Source organism: Triturus cristatus, chromosome 10 (genome assembly GCF_964204655.1).
Source record: "Triturus cristatus chromosome 10, aTriCri1.1, whole genome shotgun sequence".
NCBI lineage: Eukaryota > Metazoa > Chordata > Amphibia > Caudata > Salamandridae > Triturus > Triturus cristatus.
In genome coordinates this window covers 356,290,810-356,310,475 of record NC_140593.1, presented here as the reverse complement: position 1 = coordinate 356,310,475, position 19,666 = coordinate 356,290,810, and the positions used below count along the sequence as shown (strand labels likewise).

The following is a 19,666-nucleotide window of genomic DNA, read 5'->3' as shown; positions in this document are numbered from 1 at the left end:
TGTATGGCCGCCAGCAGGTCCGCACGGGACGGTTTCCCCCGCCATCATCCTCCCCCCGCCATCTTCCTCCCCCGCCATCGTCCTTCCCCCCCCCCCCCCCCCCCTCATCACTGGCACCCGTTTGTCTAGTTATTCTCTGTGGAGGGTGGCGGTGCATGGTAAACTGAGCGATTGTGTTGGTGGTAGCAGTGCGGGCCACTTTGGCTTTACCCATTTTGCGACTATCTACGGCAGCCGGGTTTTCAGTGAACAAGTCTAATGGCACTTCCAATTGAGGAGCATTAGAGGAGTCACGGCCAGGGACGCTGCTGTGCCCACTCGATGCTTTGCCGCCCAGAGGGGGCTTGGGGCAGTCACCGCACCGCCACTAATGCCGCCCCCGGTCCACCTGCCTGGGCTCAATCTCCCATGGCTCCCTGAGGACGTGGCTACTCCAGCCCGATCTCAGTGCACCAGCGAATCATCGCTGCCTTTCTGGCAAGATACATATCCGGCAAGGTCGTTAACTGGTTTCAAAATGATCTCTGCGTGGGTCTATTCCCACCACTACGATGAAGAAGGCCGCGGCCTTGCCAGGCTCGGGAGGAGTAATGCAGAGTATAATCGGTTGTCCCCAGTGTGTAATGAACTCCTGCTGTTGACAAGCACCATGATAAGTTCTGTGCCCTTTCTTGCAGTATGAATTCTAGGCCTGTGGCCTGGAGGCTGCTCCCCTGTTAAGGGGAGCACCCCATCAGCATGTCACACCTGGGTCCCAGGATCGCTGCAGGGCCCCATGGGGCCCCCGATAATCAGCTGGATAGCGGCATAGTCCAGACAGGGCTGCCCTCCTCAGAATGGGGCCTGCAGTCAGTTCATAGTCCTCGCGGGGGCCTTACAAGGGCGGTGCCAAACACTTTTCACAGCGGCTCCACCCGTAGGCCCGGCCAGGACCCCGGCAGGCCAGGCTACTCAACTCAGCCCCAGGTGGCGCGGATCTTCACTCCGCCAGCATCCATCACTGCCCCATCGCATCACTTCAGGCAGGTAACCATGACCGGGCCAGCTGTGGCAGTCACACCGGGCAGCCCTTTCCCCAGGAGGCCCGGCAATCCACTCCCAGGCGGGACCTCCTCACCTCTATGCGAATCTCTTCCAGGCCACAGCTCCGTCCCCCTATGAAGGCTTCTTCTCCCCACAGGAGGCCAAAAGTACCGCCAAGATGTCGCCTCAGTCTTCTCGGTGCAGCAGGCCGTCACAGGGTCCACATCTGCAGGGGGTGAATTGCACCTCTCAACAACACCGCCCTGTAGGCAAGTCTCTCTGGGGCCATGGTGCAGGCCGCATTCACAGGCCGGCCCTCCCAACGGCAGGCCGCTACACCACAGCTTTCCAAACTTTTCATGTTGGTGACACACTTTTTAGACATGCATCATTTCGCGACACGGTAATGCGAGCAAGCATAGCAAGCGAGGCCTAACCACCTACGGAGGTTCCTGGGACTTTTCCACCCGAGAAAATTTTGGAAAAACAGTGGGCAAATGGTGCATTTTCAAGCAAATTTGAGAAAGCAGGAAGGGTAATAAAGCAATTGTGAATCTGTTCTAATAAAGACAGTGACTGTCAAAACTGTCTATCGCTTGTTCTGCTGACATCCTAGGTGCGCAAAAAGAAAGACTTCATGAAATATACCACCAAGCCATAAATGTGTCCCTACTGCGAGGCTAGTTTCTCAACACACTGAAAAAAAAATATTTGCATTAACCACTATGGGGCACCCAAACCATCGGAAAAAGGCTGAGGTTAAGCCTTTTCTAGTTATCGCCGGCTTACTATCAAATACTCTTCTGGGCGACTTGTGACAGGCACACCAGCTCTGTCCTTTCATGAAGGCACTAGAAGACACTCATGTTTCAGTAAAGCTCAGATTTATTTTACTGTCAGAACAGGTTTGTGTTTCCCAAATACTTGCTTGAGGAATTCTCATGCTTTTCTGTTGGGTTGGCAGTCAGCTCTCAGGCCAGTGGAGTTATATTCCCGGGGACTACAAATAAAATAGAATAATACTGTGCAAGTCATTACATCTTCATGCCTCACGTTTCTTATCTGCCAAACGTGGGAGTGTTTGGAAGCAAACTGAACATCAGTGTTAGGAGGCGTGAGATAAAAATGATAATCATCGCTACTAAGTGCTGAAAGTTAAATAAAAATACTCAATCATTCTGTTTGCCCTGGGAGTCCCTAGGGCCAAATTACCCAGTCTGGCCTCCCTGAACATGATGTTCGATTGTACAGCAGAGCCAGCAGGTTTATAAGAGTGCTTTGTTTAACCTTAAAAACCCAGAATCCGTCTCCTGGACCCTCCCCACCCTTATCCCTTCTTTGTTTTGGGGAGCCGCTTTTCTCGTTGGTGCACTGTTCAGTGAAGGTAGCGTGTTAATTATCGCCCTGTCACAAGAAGGTGATGACTTTGGTGAGTGCCTGTGTGCCTGAGACTGCGCATGCTGCGCTTTTTATAGTGTCTGCTCCGGGGCCTTCTTACTGCACAGACTTCCTGGGCCAGATCAGTCCTCTCCTAACCTGGCAGTGCACAAGAAGGTTGTGAACACAGTGAGTGGTGAGTGCCTGTGCGCCTGAGGCTGTGTAAGCGGCGCTTTGTATAGTGCCTGTGCGCCGGAGACTGTGCATGCGGCGCTTTGTATAGTGCCTGTGCGCCTGAGGCTGTGCATGCGGCGCTTTGTATAGTGCCTGCTCCGTGTCTTCCTGATGCACAGCCAGCATGGGCTGGGTCATGCCTCTCTTAACCTGGCAGTGCACAATAAGGAGTAGTCTAACCATATCCCAAAGGGCAGTGAACGAGTGAATGATGCCAGTGAGTCTACTTTAGACCATCCAGCCCTGCTCCACCCACCACACATCATCCATCCTCTTCCAGGCCAACCGTTTATAGGACCAGCGAATATTCAAACAACACATCAGGCAGAAACGCGCGGTCTATGCCCTGCCTACCTACTTGAACACCCGTACTTATGAGAAGGTCCCGAATGTCAAGGCTTTTCTTACGGTGTCAGAATGAAGTGTGCAGCAGGTCGGTTAGGCCAGCCGCAGGCTCGATGCTCATGGTGCGGGGGCTCAGACAGCGGAGCCTGGCGGCCACCGATTATTCTCCAGGCCCGCCGTTTCCTCCTCGTCCCCGTGTAACACTCGTGCTGGGAATGGCTCTGCGAAGCGAACTGCGCATGTGCCACACACACACACTCGCCCTCTCCTTTCTCCGCGTACGTCTGGCGTACGAACTGCGAAGTACCGGCATCATCCCGCGTCACACCCACCATTTTCAGGCGACACAGTACCGTGTCGCGACAGAGTTTGGAAAGCTCTGCACTACACACTCTATGTGTTTCTGTGGGGTTGGTCCTCACCCCACAGGGTTCAGGCAATGTTCACTGGCTGCTTCGCATAATGGTGGCCGTTAGGTGCCCAGCGTGCTTCTGCTGGAGCAGGTTGGTGTCTGCTATTAGCCTGCAATATTTAGCACTGATTACAGGATGTTTACAGCAGGATTGGGTAGGATTAAAGGATCTGCCTGACCGGGAGCTCAAGGAATCACGTCCCGTCAGCCATGTTGCTTGGCCACGCCCCCAGGATTACTAATGTTAAGTCCATCTGATTAGTTACTTTGAATGACTAATTTGGAACAAGCTTCCTCCAAGACAAATGTTTAAAGGAGTTGGACGGTGAAGTGTGCATTATTGCTGGCAAATTTCTTTTCACTGTTGTTGGCCTCCACAAGATCAAGAAATCAGTTACATGTTTCTTTCCCGTTTGCGGAAGAAGCTGTCTGGTGCTTCTGCTATCCCTGCATGCATACACTCCTTGTCAGATGTGCTGCTACTGGGGCTCTTCCTATGCTGTTGGGGATCCACTAGACGTGTTGAGCAAGTACCTCACATCTCAGCGGCTGTGCGGATGACAAGGCTGGAGAACTGTTGCCTGTCTGACCCAAGGCATGAATGTAAAGACTGGTGTGGTTTGTGTCCCCAGCCGCTTGCATCTCTTCATCAAGGAAGCAGAGTAGTAGCTAGGTATAACCCTTAGAGGTTTCAGACAGTGGTGGAAATGTGCTACTGGGAGCAAAAGAAAGGGAGTAGGAGTCAGCATGCAACTGACATTGGTACAATACCTCCTCATTTATGGTTTCTTTGATCTGTCAGCCGTTGCTAATTCTGACTTTATGGAATCCATATTTTTGTTAGTATTATAAAGAATCATGATAAAAAGAACACAGCTTCATGCCTACATCCAGAGGCCGGCAGGGCGTACATTTTGCAAAGTTACACCGCTGAATGCCAACAACCCTGGGGCCTTCAGCATCTGAATAAGCGTGTCAATTCGTAGCTAGCCTTGAGTCTTTTGCTAGAACCAGAAGCAAACTAAAAGAACACTCCTGACTAAACCCACCCTACCCCAACCCCCACCCACGTTCCGCTCCAGTCTGTCCTCCCTGTACATCCTCCCTCCATAGAGTCACGAAGCACCTGTGAGTAATCCCTACTTTAACTGTTATAGTGGTATTTCAGGGGTGCACTGCGGCAATAGCTTAAGAATTTGGAAGTATTTGGGGCATGTGATCTTGCGCAGTTCCTTGGATAATGGATGCAAAAAAGGAGCCCATACTTCAGCATAAGAGTCCCCCTTCTGATCCACCACTAGGGACATAGCGAGGATTAGCCAGAGCCGATGCAGCCAGGCAGTAAAGTCTGGGACAGTGGCTGATCCCCAATGGACTAAGATGGCTTGTCGTGCTGCTAATAGAGCTAACGCGATTTGTCTGCCTTTCAAGGAGCACAGGGGAAAGGTAAGTGGATTCGATAGCCCCAGAATGGTATACGCCAGGAATCTAGGTATAGAAGTGTCAAAAGCCTCATCAATGTTATCTAGGACCTCTGTACAATAGCGCTGCAATTTGGGACAGTGCCATAGCAGATGCACTAAGATTCCTGTCAGCACACAACCCCTCCAGCAGAGATCAGATTTGCTTTTATCCCAGCTATGTAACCACGCTGGCGTGTAGTACCAGTATGAAAGAACCTTAAAAGCAGATTCCGCCCCAGCCGTATTGTGTGCTATGTGATGTGCACGATAGATTATATTATCCCATTCTTTAATAGATCGTGGCCTCTCCAACTCCGCTTCCCAACGAATTTGAGCTTTTTCGCGTTGCTCTGTGTGTCTTGTAGTGAGCATAGAGTAAAGCTCAGAAATAAGGCGTCGGTCGTCTTTTTTACAGACTAGCCATTTTTCAAAGGCCGTGAGTGGCCGAGAAACCCCACTAAAGTAGGAGGACGCTGTCACCCAGTGATGTAATTGATGGTATGCAAATTCATCAGACGCTAACAGGCCATAATCGCGTTTTAGCTGATCAAATGGAATTGACCCTTTCGTGTCATAAAGAGATTCGAGTCCCTTGCATCCTTCTTCTCTCCATCTTTGGAACACTGCCGAATCCCGACCCGTTGGAAATTCCAGGTTGTCCACTATCTGGGTCATCGGTGAGGTAAAAGTGGTCCATCCATTTTTGCTAGCCATCAGATCCCGTCTTCAGCATTGGGGATGTAACCGGTGAGGAGTTAAGTCCCCAGGCTCTGTGTTTACGGGGCAACCAGATCTCATGCCAAATGTTCTCTCCAGCCACCGCCTGGTCCATGAAGTTCCAGTGCTTACCCGAGCGTGGTCTGTTCCATTTGACGATGTACCGAAGATATGACGCCTGATAATACCGCCTAATCAAAGGAATCCAGACTCCTCCATCTTTTATTGGGACTGCCATTTGGGATCGCGATAGGCGAGGTTTCTTCCCTCACCCCCCCCACCCCCCACCCCCCCACCCCCCCCCCACTACCCCCCTCCCGCACCCTCCCAATACAAATTTGTTGATTAGGGACTGAAGCTGGCCGAGTGCCTTTCGGTGGCGGAGCCATTGTTATGGTTTGAAATAGATAAAGAATACGGGGAAGGACTGTCATCTTGACAGCTGCATTTCTTCCAAACCATGCCAGTCGTAGACGCGCCCAGGAGTTCAAGGCCTTAGTCGTATGTTCAAGCAAGGACGCATAATTGAGAGCTACAGTACGTGCAATGTTTAGTGCGAGACGGATGCCCAAGTACAATATGTCTTGCTGGGTCCATTGGAAAGGGTAGTGCTGTTGTAAGTTGTCCGCCACCTCTTGTGGGATCGACAGGTTTAAGATATGCGATTTAGTCAAGTTGACTTTACACCCTGACGCATTTCCGAATTTATCTAGTTCTAAGAGTAGAGCAGGCAGGGAGTTTTGAGGATTGGTGAGCGAAAGAATTGCATCGTCAGCGTAGAGGCTGATCTTGTATATGCCCCAAACTTCAGGCCGTTAATTTTTGGGTTGTCCCTTAAACGTTGTGCCAGCGGCTCCATATATAAGGCGAATAAGAGGGGGGGGACGGAGGTCATCCTTGTCGTGTCCCCTGTGAAATCGGAAACGTAGCAGACTTAACTCCATTCACCCGTACAAAAGCCCTGGGCACCCTGTAGATCCATTTGATCCATTTAATATAGTTCTCTCTGAACCCAAAACCTCGTAGCGTGTCAAACAGGTATGCCCAACTCACCCTATGGAATGCCTTCTCAGCATCAATAGATATATCTGACTTTAATACTGAACTTTTGAACCTAAATGAGGACCCTACAAAGGTCGCATCTGCTTTTGGCCTTCAATATCTTATGTAGGGTTAGTGTTTCTCATCTCTTGATTCTACATACTGCTTGCCTACTACTTCTCCCAGTATTGCCCATGATAGTGAAGGGTACCGGGCCATTGTTTTTGTGTTTTTTGAGGCACTCTGCTAAATGTAGTGCCTCAAAAAAGGAACCTGGCTCCAACAGTGTAGGCAAAGCACAGCCCTTTGCCAGCGGTATTGCAACTATTCAAGTCACTTATCTGTACATCTTTGACTTTGACACACAGATGCATCTCCAGTTGACGGCAGCCATAGCCACTGAAATAGGAGGGGGCAGCCATAGCCACTGAAATAGGAGGGGACAGAGAACTGGGAATACTTCATCATATGGCCTCTGGAGGTGCATCGAGTATTTAACAGACCACGTCATCCCAGGCCATACACAGAAACAAGCCATTATTCAGCCAATACATCCCTTCTTTATGAAAGCACAACATTCAGTTCAACAAGGTAATAAGAATTGGAGAAGCTTGAGCAGGACTAACAATAGAGTACTCTGTGCTCAAGATGTCTTTACTGTTATATCTGTTATTGTGCTAATGCCTCCAACATTCTGACTTGTCAGTTTTTTTTATTCCACACAGATTTCACATCTTGTACCCACCCACCGATATTTTCAAGCTACTCAGGAAGAAAGAGATCAAACATTTCTTTGAATTAGTGTCCCAAGTAAACACCAAGCCCCACAAAATCACTAACTCGACCACCAATCACATCAGTTAACCCGGCACCTATTCTTACTGCTTCGCGATCTGAAACTGATGGTTTTACAGGAGACCCAAACCTGAAGGTCCATTTGGGGGACATGACCATCTGATCCTTGGGTGACACGAGATTCTCGATCTGTATTAACTGCTTCTATGTAAGTAAAGTGACTGCACCTTCTTCCAGTTCTGTATCCGTAAATTCTGAACTAGATGGTTGTTGGGTATTACCTAATAATATCTTACCACCTACTTCTTGAGGCGATTAACTTTATTCTGACCTCATTGGTTAACACAGAGCAATCATGTCACTTTCCATGCCATTGTTGTGAACTCACTGGTATCGGAAGTAAATGAGGTCTAGAATACTCTTCCCAAAATAAAGCATTCCCTGGACCCTTTTTTTTTTTATTTTTTTTTTATTTATTTATTTATAGTGCAGAGCAAGAGGTAGATAAAAAGAAACATTGCAGAGTACAATTAGTGTTCATTTCATAGATAATATGGCTTTAAAAGTGTAAAAAGTACAAGGAGAGAGAAACACAAATAAAAAGTGCAGTTTGCCTAGTGTATATCAGCAAGAGTACATGAACGCAAAAAACCACTAAAGTGCGAGTGCTAAGCATGAGTAATAACAGTAGTATTCCGATACCAAAATCTTCGTTTAACTACTAACAGTCAATATAGAAGCATACATTTGAAAATTTCACCGCTTCAGTGGTATAAAATCTATAAAGTGCTGAGTACGTTCCCGAAGGAAACCAATCGAGATAATAAATCACTTCAAATTGAAAGTGCAATATGCCAAGTGCAAATAGCGAAACATACAGTACTCTAATCAGTACCAATCAATATAATAAATCACTTCAAATTGAAAGTGCAATATGCCAAGTGCAAATAGCGAAACATACAGTACTCTAATCAGTACCAATCAATATAATAAATCACTTCAAATTGAAAGTGCAATATGCCAAGTGCAAATAGCGAAACATACAGTACTCTAAACCATTAAAGTGCAGGTGCAAGACATGGCTGATTACAAAAATATTGTAATCAAAATAATTCAACATCATAATAACCACAATAGAAAGCTGATTTCGAGCGATTCACCACTTCCAATGTTTCAAATGCTGTTGCCAAACAAAGTGCCAGTGCATTCTTAACGGGCAAAAAAAAAAAAAAGAAGGGGAAATTCACTTCCAACAGGGGGATCGTCAATGGAGAAGACCACTAAATATATCACTTACAGAATTGCATTTTACTATTAAGTCTTCTCTAATTTTTCAAAAAACTTCCAATTTCGCTCATATTTTTTTTACAGCTCCAACCCTCCTGGCATAGGCCTCCTCGAATTTTTTAACCCTTTTCATTTTATTTATCCATTTCAAATGGGAGGGGGCTTCATTAGATCTCCAATTTTGCAAAATTAAAGAACGAGCTACCGCGCTGGCAATAAAAATAAAAACTCTTTCTGAGTTAGACAATTGTGAGTCTACCTTGCAGTAACCGAATAATACAGTCTCAGCTGTAATCGAAATAGTGTTTCCGATTGCACGCTCGATGTCCAAGAAGATAGCTTCCCAAAAAGACCTCAGACCGGGACATACAAAAAAGGTATGGTGCCATCCGCCTTCCCCAGGTTTGGCGCATCGAAAACACCTATCTTCTACATCGGGAAACCTTTTACTCAAAGTAGAGGGTGTCAAATAGGCCAGCCACCTTGAGAGAAAGGCCATCCTCTTGTAATTGGCAGCACGGAGTGCTCTGCCACCGGAGTGGCAGATCTACTCCCATTCCCTCTCTGATATACTGCAGTCAGTCTCCCGGAATATTTTTTCCTGATGTTTCTGGATTATAGGAGGATGCATTTTTTTATGAATCAGCTTGTACCAGTTGCCTATCCCTCGAAGTTTAGCTCCATAGAGGGCAGTTGACAGCTGGTTGGGAGATTCAATTATACCTCCATAGCTTCTCAGCCAGGAGACTAACCGCAGATATTCAAAATAAGCCGGTTTCCGACGAGCCCCTAGCCTGGCCAGTATTTGCTGCCAGGAAATCGGTCTATTCTGTATTATGAAATGTCTCAATTGGGTTAAACCGGAATTCTCCCATACAATAATATGACCAGCTTGTAACTGGAGGCCGAGGCCGGCACATTCTTTTAATTTGAGGTATTGAAAACCCATCAGATTCATGTCCCTAAAAATTACCTGTAGTCTAAAACGGAGGTCCTTTAAGGTTTTATATCGACTTTTCTTTGGAAGTTTGGCAGTCTTTAAAAACACTGGGGTGGATGAACCGATTTCTAACAGCATTCTATCAAAAAAATGTTTATCTCTACAAGAAGAGGGTCCTAACAGTCTAGATACTAAATCAAGGAGGGCGACTTCATAATAAGATTTAATATGTGGGAGTGCGAATCCCCCTTGATCTATTGGTAGTTGTAAAATGTTCAATTTAACTCGGGGGGGCTTTCTTCTCCCAAATAAATGGTCTAAAAAGCGTATCTATTTCGCAAAAAAATACCTGATTGATTTTAATAGGGACATTCGAGAATAAGAAAATCAAAAGAGGAAGTATCGACATTTTAATCAATGATATTCGCCCAACTATCGATAATGGAAGAAGTGACCATTGATCCAGTAGTTTAGTTATTTTTATCTTCATTCTTAAATAATTTAGATCATACAGTTGGGAAAACTGTGAGGAAACATAGATCCCAAGGTATCTTATGGGGTTGGTCCTGGCTGCCTGTGGTTTTAAAACACTGGGGAATACGTCGATATCCGTGTTCAAGGCAAGAACTTCAGTTTTGTTTGCATTAATTTTGTAGCCACCTATTCTTTCAAACTGAGAGAATTCACCCAAGACCTCCTCAAAGTTAGACCTCTTAGGGGCCAGATATAAAATAATATCATCGGCAAATAGCTTAAGTTTGGACATATCAGGAATTGGGGAATGGATAGCAGCATTATTGCGGATTCTTAAAACCAGAGGTTCTATAAAAAAAGTAAAAAGTAGAGGAGAAAGTGGGCAGCCTTGTCTCGTTCCCCGCTTAATTCGTATCGTTCCTACGCAGGTAGCATTTATTACAAGTTTGGCTGTGGCATCCTGATAGATATTATTTAACATTCCTACCACATTGGGCGGGAGACCAAATTGAACTAGAGCAAAAATTAAGTCTTCCAATTTACAAAGTCGAAAGCCTTTTCTGCATCGACCATTATGATACTTGCGGGAATATGATTTATATTAATATATTCTAATGCTTGTATTAAGAATTGGGTATTGGCAGCCATTGATCTACCCGCAATAAAACCCGTTTGATCTCTATGAATGACCTCCTGAGCAGCTGGTAATAGGCGATCGGCCCATACCTTCATTAATAATTTATAATCGGAATTTAAAAAGACTTATAGGCCGATATGAATTCATGTCGTCAGGATTTTTATCTTTTTTAACGAATGAAATTATAATCGCTTCTTTGAATTCACACGGAACCTGGCCTCCTTCTCTTATAAAATTAAACAGGTTTCTCATGGGAACAAGTAATTCCTCTGCAAAAACTTTGAAAAACTAAATCGGAAAGCCATGTTGCCCACAAGCTTTTGATCCCGGAGTTGATTTAATAGCTGCTAGAATTTCGCCTTCCTCCACTTGACTTTCCAAATTAAGAACCCTCTCTGGGGATAGCTGGGGGAGATCTAGAGTTGAGAAATAGTCTTCAATTGAGTTATTCTGTATTTTATATTCGGTGGAATATAGCCGGGTATAGTGATCCTGAAAAAGTTGGGCAATTCTCGAACTATCGACTGTTTCCAAACCAGTAGAGGGATCTAATATTTTTGTTATTGAGGCTGATTCCTGTTTCTTTCTTGTAGAGTTTGCCAGGAGTCTGCCGATCAACTGACTCTCCTCATAGACCCTTTGTTGGAACAGTTGGGAGTTGCAAACCTCTTCGATGGTAAAGAAGTCTTTCAATGCCATTTTAGCCAGGGCATAATCGTTGGGAAGAGACTGCAATTGAAGGGCATACTCCCGCTCAAGATCTAACTGTAATTGAGCTATCTTGTTCCTTCGGTCTTTAGATTGGGCAGTTGTGAAAGCTATTATAAGACCCCTAGCTGTCGATTTAAAACCACCCCAAACAGAGAAGGGAGAAGCGGTATTTTCGTTAATCCGGAAGTATTCTCCAATCCAAATCCTGAAATCTTTCACCCATTCCTCATTCTGCAAAAGAAAACGGTCCAGCTGCCACCTGGATCTCTCCCTATTTTCTCCATTGATTTTAATTTCCAAATTGATATAGGCGTGGTCGGAGAAAGGATTGCATCCTATACCTATTTCAAGGATCTGAAGAGACCTGGAACTAAGGAAAAAATCTATTCTAGATACCGTGTGAAAACGATGAGAATAAAAAGTAAAAAATTCTTTCTCTGGATTCCTATCCCTCCAACCATCCCCCAATTGGAAGCTCTTAATAATAGTCTCCAGAGCTTTTTTGGTGCTCGGTTTTAATTGACCCCTCTGTTTATTTGTCGTATCTTTACTTGGATCTAGTATAAAGTTAAAATCTCCTCCGAGTATTATCTGCCCCGGGGCACCAGATAATAAATTGTAAATTTGAATCAATGGCGCCTCATCATCGACTATAGGGCCATAGTAGTTGATTAAGTTGAGCCTCTTCCCATACAGCTTTACTGCAACCCAAATCCATCTCCCCTTTGAGTCTCTTTGAACTTCTACGACCTCCCAGGGGAGTTCATTTGAGAGATAAATTGCAACACCCCTTGCTGCTAAACCTGAGGATGCAAAAAAAACTTTTGAGAAAGTTCTGGGTATAAACAGTTTGGGGGAGTTGGACTTTAAATGGGTTTCTTGAAGAAACCGGATTTGGGGACGCAATGAAGCTAGCCATCTGATTAAGGCGCCATATTTTTTTTTATTCAATATACCGTTTACGTTGGCAGATAGAATCTTGCATTTATTGAACTCCCTAGCCATCTATCCGTCTGATTATGGCCAAATCTCTACCTTGTCTTACTATAAACATTCTAATCGTAACCTTGCTCAAAAAAACCTCTTGCTCTATTTTTTCCCTCTTTACCATAAGTGAATACACAACGTCCGCTACCCCACCCACCCCAAAAGGAAAAAAAAACCACCCTAAAATGTGGATGATCCCTACGGACCCCGCTGACCACATTTCTCCCCCCCCCCTACAAGACCCTGGGGTGTCTTGACCTTACACCCTTGGTGCCCTACCCCCCCACGGCCGCCCCAACCCTGCCTTGTGAATTATAGATCTTAACAGCTTTTTCAGTTAGATTTAAACTCCCTTTGAGATTTCCTTTAGTAATGCCTGAGCCTCATCCAGATCTGAAAACAAAAAGAACTTGCCCTTGACAAGGACTTTTAATTTGGACTGTTGTGCGATTGAGGCTTGGGCACCATATGTTTTAAAGAGCTGTAAGAGCTTAACAAATTCTTTCCTTTTGCGAGCAGCAGAGGCACTCATGTCAGAGAAGATACGACACTTGGTTGTGGCATTTAAGGAGAATTGCCTCTGCTGAATTGCTCTAGTTATTCTTTCTTATATTCGGAAATCTATAAAATTCACCAAAATTGTTCGTGGAATCGGAGAGTTCGGGAAAGGTTGTGCTGGTACTCGGTGAGCCCTTGCAATTGTGAGGTCTCCTTCAAATTCCGGAAGAACAGTTTGTTTAATAAAAGATTCCACCCATTGCAGAGGCTGTGACTTTTTAATTCCCTCTGGAACTCCAACTATCTGTAGATTTGACCTCCGTGAATGATTTTCGAGATCCTCAAGCTTGTTTTCAAGATGTCTCTCTTTGATTGTGACTGCTTTCATCTCTTTGGATAGGGAAAAAATCTGATCCTCAAGAAGTGAGACTGGCTTCTGCTTCCTGAAGTCTAATGGGGAAACCCTGCATCGCCTCTTCGATTTTCCCCAAGCGTTGGTGCAGTGAGGCAGTCTCAATTTTCTGGGCCCTCTTCATTTCACGAATTTCCTCTAGAATAAGATTAAGAAGGTCTTTGATGTCTAATTGCCTTACATCGCTGTTCTCGCATTTCTCCAGACTTATGATAGAATGAAGCTGGGAAGCAGTAGACTCAGTAAATTCGGGAGATGTGATAAGAGATGTGGTCTCCCCTTGAACTGATGCATGAACTGGTTCTGGAGCTGGAACAGGAGCTTCGAATGGACTTTCTGGTCCAAAAGAGTCATGGTGTGGGGCAAATGCTGTTAGTGAGCCTCCATTTAGTTTTTCAACAGCTGTCGGGGTCAAAGTCTCGCGGCCCCTGTGCATATTAGCGACCTGATTTAAATTTTGATCTTTTTCTTGCACATGATTTAGCTTTAGATCTCTTCTTTGCGCTTGAGCAGGGACCAAGACTTCGCCCCCCTCCCTGCTATTGAATGGCACTTAGGGGATAGCTCCTGTCTAGAGGGTGGAGCACCAAGTAATTCCATTATCTGGCCCCTGTCCGTTAAATCGCCTTTGGTTGGAGTCTTTATAGGTGGGCTAGAGCTAAAGACCGGGGGTGGCAAGGTTGCTTTTTTGAAAAATAGCGGAAATTGCTTGGAAGGGTTGATTTTATCATTAAGGCCATCCGCGTCTATACCTGCTCTATTGGGCTCACTGCACTGCTCAAGTCCGTCTACCATGTGAAGCTCCTGAAGCTCCTTCGTTTTTAGGGATGTTAACGAAGTCATCTCCTCTTCAGAGCTCTCAAAGGTGCTGTCTTGGGATGGAATGGGTGCAGGCTCGTCGCCCTTTTGGATTAGGCTGGCAGTTTGCCTTGCTTCCTTCACTTGAGCTAAGCGAGTTTTTTTTTTTTTTTTACGTGCTGTGCTGTCGTCTTTAGCTGCCCCGCTGTTTTTTAGGGGTTTACCCATATTTTTACTAAGCAGAGATATCCTGAAATCAAAGTCTTGCCCCTCCTAAGGTTTAGCTGAGATATGACGTATAGCGTTTTCAATGGCAAATATGGGCAGAGGCAAAATCATTTAACACGATTATAATATAAGGCCAAAGCAAAAGGATCCTGGGCCTTGATCCTATAGAAAACGTTGCGTTTTTTCCCCCCCTCTCTTCCCTGCAGAGGGCTCGAGTCATCCATCAGGAATTCAAAAAATCGTTGCGATTACAGTGCTATTAAAGTGCTAAAGTGCTCTGGACTGCACTTTAACAAGGACGGGCCATTACTCACTCACACCCTCGGTCTTGATGTCGAGGCTGGTGCAGATTCTGAAAACTCCTGGCTCCTGTCTCGTGTCTCCTGTCACCAACGCTGGTCTCATCTCGTCACTTTCTCGTTGTTTTCTGTATTCCTTGCCTCGTTGGTTCCGGTCTCCTCCGAGCGTCAGTTGCATCAGTCTCGCTTCTAACGCAGCACTCTACGGGTCTCGGATGAAGGCATCACACAACGAGTGTGGGAGACGCGCTGCCGAACAAAGTAGAGAAGCCGTTAACGCCGTTAGCACTGGCGTTCACGAACCGCCATTACGGGGGTGGGCGTGTAGGGTTACGGGCACCTGACTAGCCGGAGGCGGGGCACTCCGCAGTCCCGCCCCTGAACCCTGACAAGTTATCAATGTACGTGACTTTACCAGTGGACCAGCTCATCACTGCATCTTTTATGTTTAACCGCACCAAAAGTTTAGTATTAATTGCAATACCAATACTGATCCAACTTACGAAATGGCTTAGGATGAGGCTAGTAAAAGAGAAAGCTCTAATAATCAATAGCACAAATTCACTTATCTTTCAGGTGAACAGTGTGCTTGGCTGTAATGTAATTGAACAAAATACCTAATATACCAAGCTGTTAGTCATTTGACAAACAGTCCCACAAACACACTGCCTTGGTTGCTCTTTCTTGCTCCAATTTATTCCCAAAATAAACATTGTGTTTGCCATAAATTCTTCCAAAATCACTAATTTTCTGTGCAATGGCTATATTTCATTGAGAGTGTTTGTACACTACTTCCATTTTCTCATTTTCTTCATTTCAATGTCTATAAAAATAACCATTAATGTTAAATAAAGTGTTTAACATTAGTGATTATTGATATGGACAGTGACAAGGCATCGTTGCAAAAATGGAAGTAGTGTAGAAAGCACCCTCTATGAAGTATATACAATGCAGTGAAAATGAATTAAAAGAAGCTAAGAGGAAAAATGACAAACATTTTACAAAATTTAAATGAGGAAAACATTTGTTGAAAAGAGGAGAAAGGAAGTAGAACGATAAATAGCTTAGCTGTTGTGAACACTGGTGTTGGAGCATAACTCACCAAAGAGTTATTAACATTTAGTTCATGATTGATAGTGCTGTGTCAGCATACAAGGATTGAGCCAGTTTACCCTTATTTTCATTAACTCCCTTTCACACCATTAGGTTTGAAAGAGAACGAATTGAAGTAAAACATTATTGCAAACCAGTAGAAAATCAGAAACCTTGACTTACTTCGGCAACAGTGGCAGATCGCTCCTGCCAAAAGGATTTCCTGGTGGTTCAAGACACCTCCTGCCTGCAAGTTTTGTTCCTTTTGCACTGAACTAGACATTTATACTTGCAATATTTTGATCCAATTATTAGCTACTATTTAACTCTGTCCTGATCACTTCAAAAATGTGGATTCCTTTTGTGAAAAGTTAAGTGGTCAAATGTTGCTTTATTGTAGTTCAGGGCCTATGATTTAAGTATACAGCTCAAAACCAAGCCATTGGCTATGTTTATTCCCTTCATTCGATGATCCAGAAGCCAAAATTCACTTGTATAAAAGAAGCCTTATTCAAAGTATGGGGGAGACCTTTCAAAATTGCAGCATTTTTTTGTGTTACCTCAAACATTCAGAAAATGTAAGCTTTGAATACAACCCAATGTATATTGAAATAACTGGCTCAAACAGGTATGTTGAATTCAATTGTGATGACACATTGAAGTCTTATGCCTCTGATGAGTACGATACCATCAATTGTTCCAATTCTCCTTTAAATTGGTCTTGGCTAGCAGCTGCTCTGTGATGAACTGCTCCACTTCTTGACTCTTATCAATTCCTATCCTATTTCTATCTTGTCGTTGGAATATCACAGGCATTTCATTCTGTCTAGTGCATTTTGCAGAATCTTCATTTCCCTCAAAATCTAGAGTAACCTTTATACAAGAAACATGGTTGACTTCTATCTAGCCAAGGAATACACGGTTTTCAGAATTGTCACGAATGAAGGTCCCATGGGACGCCTATGTGGCAGATGATCACAGCTATGTCTATTTTTTATCATTTGTATTGGTGGTAGCTTCATTCATACAAGCAGTACATTTTTAATTAAATTCCATTGTACAAAAATTGGAGAGAAAACCATAGATCTGTGTTTTTTTTCAACGCACTGCCGGGCTCAGAAGCCTTTACTAAAGTGCATATTCCATGACTTGTATCAAGAACTCTAACTAGATGATCGTGGTGAACAGTTCTACTAATGTAAGGATGATGATTTCCATCCTTCCTGATCCTCATGCTTTAGCTCCTAATGCCATATGGTTGACCCTTAGCCCTGAATTTAATCTTCTTTAGTTCTCTCTTATCAAATGTTATAGTTCTCCTGACTGTCAAGTGCAACCTGAAGATGCTAAATTTTGGTATAGAACTAGACATACGAGGCAGACACAGACAATAAGTAATGGTAGTGTAGCCCATGAGTAAAGGTAGTGCAGCTTGTGACTACATTCATTAATGGCAATTTTGTTTTTGTTTGTGCCGTCAAATTTGAGAGCCTTACAAGCTCTGAGAGTCCAACCCTCCCCTCAATCCATCGCTTTAATGCTGCACAAAAAATCATCTACTACACAAAAAGCTTTCTATCATGACGATCTTTCCTGTTCCGTCTGTGACCTGGATTCCCTGAATAAGCACTTCCACTCAAAAATATCAAAGTTGAGTCTGTTAAGAGGCTGCCTATGTACTTGATAAAAGAATCATCCAAATGTATCCTCCAAGGCTAAACCCTAAATATCTAGACAGTGTTGGAGAGGCTCTGACTGAACAGAATATTGCAAAAAATACCCTAGGTTTATTAGTGATACCCTCTTTTGTACATTCTTGAGAAGAATTGTATTAAAAAGTTTTAAGCAGGCATTAAAAATTAACTCCACACAAAAAGACGTGGACTGTGATGCACATGGGCTGGTTGTTCGGACTGGAGTGCTCTATGGGAGGAGGATCAAGCCTGATTTGCATGTGACTGGTCTGTCTTTAGCGGCATAGCAAGCAAAAACAGTGGATGAAAATGAAACCCACAGTATTTACCACAGGCTAAAATTCAGGCATTTCTCCAGATCATCTGTTTTTCTAGCTGTACCAGTGTTTGCTTAAGTGGAGGCCAACTTGCTCTGTAGTGTCTTGGAATAAGTACAGCATATGGTAAAATATTGTGCTGTAAGCAAACTATTCACTCGTATTTGTGAATGAAAGCCAACACAAAGTTCTCCATTGATGTAGACTGCATTTTGCCATCAGTGTCCTTTAAGAGGTCATTAGTGATGTGAGTAGTATATGGAGGAGACAGTAGTTATAATTTGGCAAAGTTTAGAGTTTTTAGATTTTGATAAGTAAACATGCTGTCACCTTAACAACGTTTTTGTAGAGATTGTCTTCCTCCCTGTATTCCCTCCCCTCCCCAAATTGTTCCTCACTTCCAAAAACGTTACTGCTGAAAGTAGTACGTTGGCTAATTTTCTAAGTGATGTGCTCATAGTCCTTAACTTGTGGTAGCTAGAGTCACAGGCATAGTTTTAATCCATTTGTGTGTACTCCTTGGGAAGGCAATCTCTCACTTACTTCCTTTACTGTGTTTTGTTACACCTGTTGGCTGTTTTTGTTGAAGTTTGGTTATCATCTTCATACCAGCAGGGAGAAAGTTGAAGATATGTAAAGCATGTCATTTATTTTCTTCTAAAACCCCTCTTATGACCGGCTTCGTATTTTTGTTCATTTTAGCAATTTTTATGTCGCCACTCCTGGCTGTTGTGAAGATTAGTACGGTTATCTGTGTTATTCAAACAAAGGCTACCGATTTTTCAGTAGAAAGCTACATCATCCAAAGCTTGAGTTACAACTTTGACATTTTAGACCTATGTATATTGGCTAAAACACCTTTCCATTACCTTTACTTGATTAAAGGTTTGACTCTTCTGTGTTTTATGTAGCATCAGTTTTTTGTGCACCAAGTGACAAAAATGTCATCAAAGAGGCAGAATTATCTACCTGATTTCTTAAAAAATTAAGTTTAACAGTTTGAACATGTATTGACCTGTGTCTCAAGTGACGTGAAGGCCGTCTTTTTAAAAAAAATGCAGCTCCGCTTACTGCGTGCAGAAGAGCATGTTGAAGGACAACCGTCTTTCCATTATGTGAATTGGACATTTTCTGTCCTGTTTCCTATTCCTTCTAATTCTGTAGAATGGGTTTCTTCTATTGAATGCTACATCGTCTTAAGTTGTTTGGTTAGGAAACTAGTGGGTTCATTGATTTGGTCCTGGTTTCTGTGCGACTAGAGCACTGTGGTTTAACTCCAGTTTCATGGCATGTCTTGGAGGAAGATCACTGTTGAAATTTACCTTTGCCCCACCCGCTAAGTACATCTTTGATTAAGGATCGTCTTGGCTATATTGATTGCCTGAAAGGCTAGAAAATACTTTGTTTTTTATTAAAAACTGTTGCTGATTTTCATGTTATGCTCATCTATAAGCCTCTTCTGAGAAACATTTGAATTGCCATAGATTGTATACTCGTCTCAGTGATGTGTACTTATGTTTAATTCTAAGGAGGTGCTCTAACTTTCTTGATCTGTTCTTAGCAGTAAGCATGATTTTTGTTATTTGTGTAGCGACAAGAACTTCCTGCTCCAGGAGACAATAGTGATGAAAGCGACAAGGAAGATGAGGAGCCACAGATAGTAGTGGTGAAGGAAGGTGACCTGACGGCAGAAGAAGTAAAAGAACTAAAACTACAGGTTAAAAAAGATGAAAAATCAGGTGCAAGTGTTTTCCACTCAGTCTTTTCATTTTGGTTTCAAGGGTTTTTTCCCCCTCATGTTGCCCACCGAGCCCGTTCCACTTCACAGTGCACGTTTGCATGTTATAAATATTTCAGGATTATAAATATTTAACTTGTGCTCAGA

The 19,666-nt window shown here is 43.8% G+C and overlaps 1 protein-coding gene across 1 annotated transcript in view; it reads left to right on the top strand.

The window, feature by feature from the left end:
• Positions 1-19,666, top strand: part of KIAA1143 (KIAA1143 ortholog) — a 56,601-nt gene that overhangs the window by 24,996 nt on the left and 11,939 nt on the right. Inside the window, exon 2 of the mRNA XM_085631573.1 lies at positions 19,373-19,520. Within this exon, the coding sequence (XP_085487699.1) occupies positions 19,373-19,520 (148 nt within the window). The remainder of the gene's footprint in view (positions 1-19,372; positions 19,521-19,666) is intronic.